The sequence below is a fragment of the Sardina pilchardus genome, chromosome 14 (assembly GCF_963854185.1).
Source record: "Sardina pilchardus chromosome 14, fSarPil1.1, whole genome shotgun sequence".
Taxonomy (NCBI): Eukaryota; Metazoa; Chordata; class Actinopteri; order Clupeiformes; family Clupeidae; genus Sardina; species Sardina pilchardus.
The window spans coordinates 22,146,771-22,156,191 of record NC_085007.1 but is presented as its reverse complement, the minus strand read 5'-3'; the positions used below and the strand labels follow the sequence as shown (position 1 = coordinate 22,156,191).

The window sequence follows — 9,421 nt, the reverse complement described above, 5'->3', positions numbered from 1 at the left end:
ACTTCTCAATGAGACGAGGTCTGGCAACCAAAAGTTAATTTTCTCGTATTTGGAAAAATGCCCAGATCCGTTCATTGGGCGCCACAGATGTCTATCAAATGCGTCTGTGTATAGCTCATCATCGTCTGGCTTCCCCCCCTGTTCTGTGATTGGTCCCTTATCTGAGGCAAAAATTAGGGCGGTTACGCGGTAGTTTCCAGGCTGTCTTAGCAGTGTGAATCAAATCGCGTGCAAGGCAGCATGGGAACACCCAGGCTAGGTGAGTGCATAGTCTCTGCCGAAAACTCTGTATTAATTGGCAAACCTACTCTGTATCAATAGGCAAAACTCTAATATTAATAGCATTTATTTATATACCACTTTCCAAGCACTTAGCACAGAGTGCTTTATTGCCCAACAAATATGGCTAGTGTTTTTTTTTTTTCAATGCACAGAGAACACCATAAGCGCTCCTCACACAAGAGAAAAGATGCTAGATACAGCAGTGCACCTGCAAGCGTCTGTGACACCAAGACATAAACGAGCGAATTAACAAAATAACAAATGATACACAAGACAAAACATGCCATGACGGAGCAGTGTGATCGCTGTGTACCCATGACACAAAGGCATACAAGACAACAAATAAATGAACAAATAATACAAAAATAAAAAAATAAAACAGATCCATGTTAACTTAGTCCAATTGGATGCATCCAACAGGCTGAAAAATGTCCAAGGGCAACGATGACTTGCCTTAAACTGCGCACAGCTGTGCCTTTATAACTGGCCAACCCTACAGGCAGTCTGGAGTGCACTGATGAAAGAGTGGACTGTGTATATTTTTAACCACATATCAATATGTGCAACTGCCACAGACACTTGACAAAGTGACAGAATGTTTACAAGCAGGTCATGCAGGCAGAGCTCATACACACTAGTACGTGGACACACACACACACAGAGGGAGAGAGGGTTGACATACTCATCTGAAGTTCACAGACACTCTGGCTCTTCTCAGTTTACAAAATGAAGAAGACGGTTATGATGATTCAGATTCAGATTCAGATAACTTCATTAGTCCCCGAGGGGTAATTCGGTTTACAGCCAACCCATCCATGAAGGGGTTAAAAGTTTGAAAGTGCATTACTAATAGAATGTATGCTAAGAATAATAAATAAACATAGATAACCGTTTACAGTATGAGGACAGTAAAAGCAGGGACAGCCATCTGTCCATCCATCCATCCATCCATCTATCCATCTATCCATCCATCCATACATACATACATACACCATTTCATCCATTCACCATGTATCTTGTTAATCTGTGGGTCTCGGTTCCCCTCCTAGGTGGTCTGAATGTGAAGCTGCTCCATGCGGACGGCGCTGAGGAGTTGCTCTGGGCTCGCTCAGGAGCTCATGGTAATAGATGGCACGAGGGGTCCTGCTCAGTATCTTCTCCACTCAATTCCTACCAAGTGAGAGCTCACAGAATATATACAGTTCAACAAATAGCCCCCAGGATCACCAAATCAAATAACACATTAAGAGATGATCATTAGAATGTGTGCATGCATTCTACACTAAGTCTGTTATTGATGTTAAATTGAAACGTAATTCAATATACATCAAAAACATTTTTGACAGTTTATCATTATCATTGATTGAATATGGATATGAAATAAAAACAGCAAAAAAATAAATAAACAATAAAAGTGTGGTACTTCACTGCTCTTTCTGTAGCTGGTGTTTGAAGCCCAGCGTTCATCCTTCGATGGCCTTGTGGCCATAGATGACATCGTGTTCGCGCCGGGCCTGTGCTCACTGCCCAGCCTGTGTTCGTTTGAGGGGCAGAAGTGCGGCTACACGACCACTAACTCTGGCTCTCCCCCCTGGGTCCACCAGCGCGCTGGTGCAGGACCCAACGGACCCAAAACAGACCACACCATGGAGACGGAAAATGGTGAGAAGCACACCGAACATGGATCAGAAATCACATGGTCATTTATGAGAATATTACCACTATACCACTATATTATCAGTCTGCATTATTGCTGTAGTTTGGGGGAAAATTCTCTCTCTCTCTCTCTCTCTCTCTTTCCGTGTGTGTGTGTGTGTGTGTGTGTGTGTGTGTGTGTGTGTGTGTGTGTGTGTGTGTGTGTGTGTGTGTGTGTGTGTGTGTGTCTGTGTGTGTGTGCGTGTGCGTGTGCGTGTGTGTGTGTGCGTGTGCGTGCACACATGTGTGTTGTGTTGTTCTTACCGCCTGTAGGTTTCTACATGGTGGCCAACACTGGAGCCGACTCTCTTCCTCAGGACAGTAAGATCATCCTCGCCACCTCGGACCGCTCAGCCTCCTCAGACATGGAGTGTGTGCACTTTTGGTACCACACTGGAGGAGAAAAGCCTGGTAACAAAGATGTGCAGAAATAGAATGATACAATAATTACAGCGTTCTTAATTAGTATATTAAGCTATGGTATATTTTAATTAAAAGCTGTATTTCTGGTGTGCTATGCTTTCATTATTTTGCTTGCGCACGTGCAGTGTTTGTTTGCACAATATATTTCCAATGTTTGTTGGTGTGCTGTATCATACTGTATATGTTTATTTTTGTAGTATAAAATGCCTGTGTTTGACTGTTCTGTTGCTCAGGTAAGTTGAGTGTGTTTGTGAGGCCAATGTCTGGGGACGCGACTGAGATCTTCACCAATACCATCAACCAGGGAGACATGTGGCGCCATGGCAACGCCAACATCCGCAGCACTCAGCACCAGAAATATCGGGTAGTGTTTTTATCACCTATCAGGTTAAAATTCGTATTCTGCCACTCCAACAAAATTACATTATATTACATTATCTTTGGCTGACGCTTTTTAGCCAAAGCGACTTACAACATGGTAAAACATTTTAAGCATTGTTAGAGCAATTCTAACAACAGTTCTAGGAAAATGTAAAAAGCGTAGAGTGCAGTTAGAGTGAAAAAGGTAGACAAAAATAGTGGAATTAAAAAGGTAGAGTGCAGTAGGAATAAGTGCATCAATGAGTGCAATTGATGCACACTTAGCATTTCATTTCATTTCACACAGCAAGTCAATACTACTCTCTCTCCCTGTGAGTGAGTGAGTGAGTGAGTGAGTGAGTGAGTGAGTGTGAGTGTGTGTGTGTGTGTGTGTGTGTGTGTGTGTGTGTGTGTGTGTGTGTGTGTGTGTGTGTGTGTTCACTTCATTCTCATCTGAATTGCCCTCTCTATCTTAGTTGGAGTTTGTGGCAGTGGGTGCAGGGGGAGACAGGACCCACATTGCCATTGATGACGTGTCCTTCTCGGCTCACGGCTGTCACGCTGCAGGTGAGCCGGGCTCTGGGATCACTACTCTATTGAGGAACTGATGTAGGGATCCATGTTTGAGCTCTTTCGGATGGTTATCCATCTTTGACGCCCTTCTGGGTCATGAGCCAAAAATCAGTGTATCACTCGATGAGAGTGATCTTGAGAACCCAGAAGGCTATGTGTTGAATCTCTTATCACATAACTCACTTGAAGCCTAATTTGGTATGTGTGTCTGTCTGTATGCTCTTCTGATTTCTTGTTTTTCTCACCGCTCTCATCTCTGCTTTCTTTGGATGTTTGGTTTGTTTAGAACTCACTGTGTTTTAGTCAGTTTGTGTGGTCTATGTACATTAGTGGAAACTTGGCATGTGTTGTATGATATTGTGTGTGTGTGTGTGTGTGTGTGTGTGTGTGTGTGGTACGTTAGGTGCCGTTTGTGATCTGGAGAGAGGGATGTGTGGCTGGTCTAACACCCAGAACCCGTCTCAGGATCAGCTAGATTGGGAAGTGACCAATGCCGCTGGAGAATCTCGCCTGCCCACTCCATATGAAGACCACACACTGAAAACTGAGAAAGGTTAGTGTGTGTGTGTGTGTGTGTGTGTGTGTGTGTGTGTGTGTGTGTGTGCGTGCGTGCGTGTGTTTATTTATGTTTGGATAGTTGTGTGCCCATCCATATGTCCCATCCGGTACTGCGCACCTAATATTGTCCGTTCTGCATATTTAGGTCATTTCCTGTTCCTGCCCAGTACTGCTCGGACTCCTGCTGCCTCTAAGGCCTGGCTGCTAGGCCCACACCTGCCCCCTACCGACATTTCCTGCCTGCGTTTCTGGCTCCATCGACACGGCAGCTGTAAGACTAGTAACACGCCCGCATTACTTTTCTAAAAAAAAAACCTGTTTCCTTCCCTCACACTATTTGTCTAGTCTGGCTATCACCATACTAAGCTCAATCTTTTAAGATTGAACATTAGTATGGGGAGTAGGGTGGTCTTTATTTTTTAACTTTTAAAAGTTCATGCTCTCTCTCCACCAATATGTTTGAATACATTTTTTAAAAAAAACTAAATGGGCAAAATGTTATCGATATCAATCAATATTTAGAGGTTGCTCAAGACCTTTGAAGTTTATTACATTTGCGTATTATGTGATCTGCCATAAAGCAACTGGAAACACTTGAGAAATATGATGTCAGAAGCTGAAGTGGCAAGAGAAAAAGAGGAAAAAGAGGAAAAGTGGCAAGAAAACTTCCAAGACTCAGCAGTCCAATATAGAGGCCTTCGTAGACCAGTTGGGAGACCTGTTTGATATTGCACATTAAGATGCACTCATTCTTCTCTGTATTCCACTTACTGTAAAAGGTTGTAAAGACAAAACTGAATCTGTGAATAATGTGTTTGCTATACTGTATATCTCATAACAATGTACACTGAAGGGATATGCAAATATTTTTAAGTTAGACTGAAAGAATTTGTGACCTTTGACCTTTGGACTTTCACATGTGACCCTGCAGTTGGCAAACTGAGAGTGCTGCGTCTGGCTCGGGGGCTGGAACATGAGCTGTTTGTTACCCAAGAGGGCGAGAGCTCTGATTGGATTAGACATGACCTCAACATTACCTCTGCTGAGGAGTACCAGGTGAATCATCCATGTAGACACGCACAGAAGTATACAGCACGTGCATTTACCTTCAGACACAAACAAACACAACATAAACACCCACACATATGCATTCGATAACCGGAATACGCACAAGTGTACATGTACAGTATATTCTGCACTCTTAAACAAGTATACAGATCATAGCATTATAAACATTCAGGCTCTATGTGTTATGTATTTTTCGTGTGTGTGTGTGTGTGTGTGTGTGTGTGTGTGTTTTCATCTGCTGTAGATTGTATTTGAGGGCACCACTGGAACTGAGGGTGTAACAGCCCTGGATGACATTGAGTTCAGGGAGGGGGTGTCCTGCTCTGATGTCAACAAGCCACCACCAAGTAAGACCCTCTTAAACTGTCTCAATTTATTATTCAAAACAGTTTATTTAATGCAGTCACTTCTCATCTCCAGCCTCCTTATAAAGTGGTGATTATTTAACCAACAGCGTACACTTTGTCTGACTTTTATACACAATAAAGTCATTGCACTGAGACTATCCACACCACCACCAAGAGTTTCTTGTATGGAACCTGTTTGACTCATCATGTTCAACTACTAACAAGTCTGCTCTAATTTATTATAGACGTGGATATAGATTATAGATATTATAGATATGGACTTAAGCATCCCGGTTTTGATCATGTTCAGAATATGCTTACGGTACATGAACACAGATTACTATCCATGTATAGGCCTACATGATAATTACTAATATCCTGGTTACAAACAACTGAGTTCTATATGTATAGCAAGCCGCTGTCTGGGATAACTTGTACATGGAACAGATCACGATTTCTTTCGGAGTACTTCAGCTAGCTTCTTTTAAATCTTAATCTACATAACTCGGATACTGAAGTGCATGTAAACATATTTATGGGTTTCATCGGGTCCCTTTCCACAGGTGTATTAATCAAGCACCATGCAGTCTGAATTCATAATCTAGGTGCTTGATTTGATACACCTGTGGAAAGGGACCGGATGAAACCCATGAATAGTCAGTTTAATAAAGAACTCCTCACTGTCATCAGTGACATTGATGAGGGCATAATCATCCTGACAGAGAGTATTTATATATGCAGTCAGCGCTTGGTGTGTGAGTGAGTCTTCTCGCTGTGTCTCCACAGCTGCTTCACCCCCAAGTGATGCTGGAGGCATCGCTGCGTCCATCATCGTGGTGGTGCTGTTGCTGGGGTCATGTGCGGTCATCATGTACTTCTATCTGCGGGTGCGGGAGGGGATCAGAGCCACCACCATGTCCGAGATCAGTGGCGGGATCAGTAATGAGGTTTATGAGTCAACGGTGAGTTAAAGCAGTTGAACTATTTATTCTGAAAATTATTTCTTAAAGAAATGAAGACACTGAATAAAGATGTTTAGGGTCCCTCGTTTGTTTAGAGTGCTGACGGAAAACTAATAACCCTCAAGCAACATGTGTAGGACAGCCTCAAACATGTGTCACTGTGAGACACATTTAACATGGATACGTTTAAAGTGATATATTGTATACATCATTAGAATGCCCATATGTAGTTCATGTAGACTACAAGTGGCAGTGTCATGCTTTCCGTCATTATGCGCAGTGTTCTTTAAATCTGTCTGCAGCTGCAGCTCCTACAACTCATAACTAAACTAAAACACACACACACACACACACACACACACACACACACACACACGATTATGTGCATTGTATGTCATCAATGCCAGCTGTCAAATGGCAGATGGCAGCTGTCTGTGTATTAATGACCATGGGTGATTCCTACTGTTTGAATGTTTCCATCCTGCAGGAAGGCCACGGGGCTGCCTCTCCCAGCAGATCACACGTAGATGTGGTCGGGTTTGGGAATGAAATGTATACAGAGGTGAGTGCTACTTGGAAAAACTGCCTGCTCAAAAAAACATATGTTAGACTGGCTTTGATTGAGCTCTGTGTCAACCATCTCTGTGAATATACAAGAGGACACTGCCCGTTTCGCTTAAGTGTTTGTACACTGGTGTTTGTTTTTTCATTCACAAACACCATTATCCTGTCATTCATACTCATGCACATCTCTCTCTCTCTCTCTCTCTCTACGCCACCACCACCACCCATCACCCACCACCCACTTCAAGACCTCTGAAGAGAGACCATAGAGAAACTGTGTGGGTGGTTTTGATGGAGTTTTACTGCCACCTACTGGTTGCCTGTGTGCCTGTGATGTGATTTTACCACCAACCGTCTCTGCAGGACAGTCTGACCCACTGGATGAATCTGATGCATATTAATTCCAACACACACCCAGTGGTCTGCGGTTGGAGTGAGCTCCAGATGAGTGTGGATAGCCTTTATTGTGGAATGAAGCAATTCAGTAATTAAACTGCCGAATCATCAGACTGTCCATCAAATTGCACTTAAATGTTTTAATAATGTTGTCTTTTCTCTTCTCCTTACTTAGCCTACATGTTATGTGGAAGATATACATTGTGTGATGTTTAATAACGCTGTGACTGCAATGTGACTATGACTGCAATTTATTTCAACTCTCATATGTAGATTGGTTCTGAGTTTCCAGACTCCATCAGGCTGTACCGGTTTTAAAACGTTTCACTTAAAAGATGAGAACAGTATCAGGGTTGTAGAATAACCTGCTTAGACTCATGGGAATGTAAAGAGTGACTATGTAATGTACATTTGTTCACATTCCTTAAATCGATTTGAATTTCTGTATTTGAAATAAAACAGTTCTACCACGTTTATTTGTTTGACCTGGTGGTTTTTAGTGTGTTTCGATCAACTTTACACACCAAGTGGTTAGTGATTAACCATAAACTGTCACGGGACTGAAGGAAGCTAAAACAACAGCTTACAGGCTAGGTATAATAAGGAATAGATTACTGAATTTCTACTTATTTAATCACCGTACTCAGCTGGTAGGCTACATTTTCCATAGCAACGGGAAGGTCTCCAAGGCAACATCCTCTCCGATCTTATGTCTGGACTATCATCTGGGCTAACAGACCCAACAACACGACGCCTAAAGAAATGGGTTAATTGTATAGTGTTATGATGGTCATGAGCTGGCCGTTATCGATCAATGTTTAAGAGGCGGGGACAATGGTCTCACAATAGTACTACTGCGCGAAGTGGTGAACACTCATGTCAATGTTGGCGTCTCTCCATTCGTCATAAATTCAGCAAAACGACGGGCATCCCACGCGAGTTCCATCTGTCCAATCTCCTCTCGTCTCCATTGACAACCTCCATCCATCCTCGACCCTGTCGCTCAAAGAGTAGTGAATACCAGCACAGCGCGTGCATGCTGAAGAGATGGACCCAGCCGTGCTCATCTTTCTTCTGTACGTGATGATAGCCCACGAGCTCGTCTGCGGCTGGATGCAATACCGGAGAGAAGCGGCAAAGCCCAGAAAACGCGCTGCACTTATGTGGTGCTCCAGGTTAGGTCTCCGTCCGGCATGCGTGCGTGGGTGTGAGTGCGCGCGCGCGTGCGTTTGTATGTGTTTGGTGTGAGCGTGCATGTGCGTGTATCTTGATGTTTGTGTTTCATTTCAACGCATGCATTAGTAATGAACGTTAGCAGATCTCTATTCTTGCTATTCTGCAAGTGACACTAAACCAAAACGTGGCATCATCTCTTCTTTTTGTCATTCGCCCTGTTTGTGCGTCTGGTGTCGCTGCGCCACGCCTCGTTTGTCTCCATGCACAGTTCTCGCGTGTGCCAAGGCACCTGGCGAGTGAGCAGCCAGTCCATGAGGACAGACCGAGGGAGGGACTGGAGGAAGAGTGGGCGCATCGTCAGGAAGGCATGAAGGGGGGAAACAAGGGAGACAGACTATGCAAGAACGAAATGTGAGACCAGCTCCCTCAAGGGCCCCACTTTTATTAATAAGGAGACTTCAGGTCAACTATGCCACTGACTGCCTTTGTAGAGAGAGCGAGAGAGAGAGAGAGAGAGAGAGAGAGAGAGAGAGAGAGAGAGAGTGTGTATGTGTGTTTTTCTAATCTCATGCATTCAGAGTTCATTGTGTTTACAAAGTGTAATGTATAAAGTATTTCTATACACATGTTGGTGTTTCTGAATGTGATATTCATGTATGATGATAATTGTGTATGTTGTAATTATATTGTTGAAATATTCTATGAATTTTGGAATAAATTATAATGGTAAAGTTCACTAGATTTCATTCTCTTTTTTCACCACATGTACAATAAGACTAAAATAACCTTTACTTGTTAAGGATAGGTATGAGCTTTGGTGATACTTTGCAGTTCTGGTCCATACCTCCTGTCCTCTGCACAATCAAATGTAGAAGAAGACAAGAAAAAATTAATGCACCACTGGATGGAAATACATTTTGTGACATTGCAGAAGCTTGTGTAAATGATGCCACAGCGTGATGTAATCAAAGGGGGCAGCCGTGGTGTACTGGTTAGCACATCGGGCTTGTAACCGGA

At 43.1% G+C, this 9,421-nt stretch overlaps 1 protein-coding gene across 1 annotated transcript in view; it reads left to right on the top strand.

Annotated features, from left to right (window-relative positions):
• Positions 1–7,624, top strand: part of LOC134101304 (apical endosomal glycoprotein-like) — an 8,551-nt gene extending 927 nt beyond the window's left edge. Inside the window, exons 5-16 of the mRNA XM_062554905.1 lie at positions 1,332–1,459; positions 1,725–1,944; positions 2,251–2,388; positions 2,634–2,764; positions 3,237–3,327; positions 3,737–3,886; positions 4,037–4,162; positions 4,823–4,947; positions 5,204–5,306; positions 6,093–6,268; positions 6,756–6,830; positions 7,081–7,624. Coding sequence (XP_062410889.1) covers positions 1,332–1,459; positions 1,725–1,944; positions 2,251–2,388; positions 2,634–2,764; positions 3,237–3,327; positions 3,737–3,886; positions 4,037–4,162; positions 4,823–4,947; positions 5,204–5,306; positions 6,093–6,268; positions 6,756–6,830; positions 7,081–7,101 — 1,484 coding nt within the window. The 3' untranslated portion in view covers positions 7,102–7,624. The remainder of the gene's footprint in view (positions 1–1,331; positions 1,460–1,724; positions 1,945–2,250; positions 2,389–2,633; positions 2,765–3,236; positions 3,328–3,736; positions 3,887–4,036; positions 4,163–4,822; positions 4,948–5,203; positions 5,307–6,092; positions 6,269–6,755; positions 6,831–7,080) is intronic.
• The last annotated feature ends 1,797 nt before the right edge of the window (positions 7,625–9,421 follow it).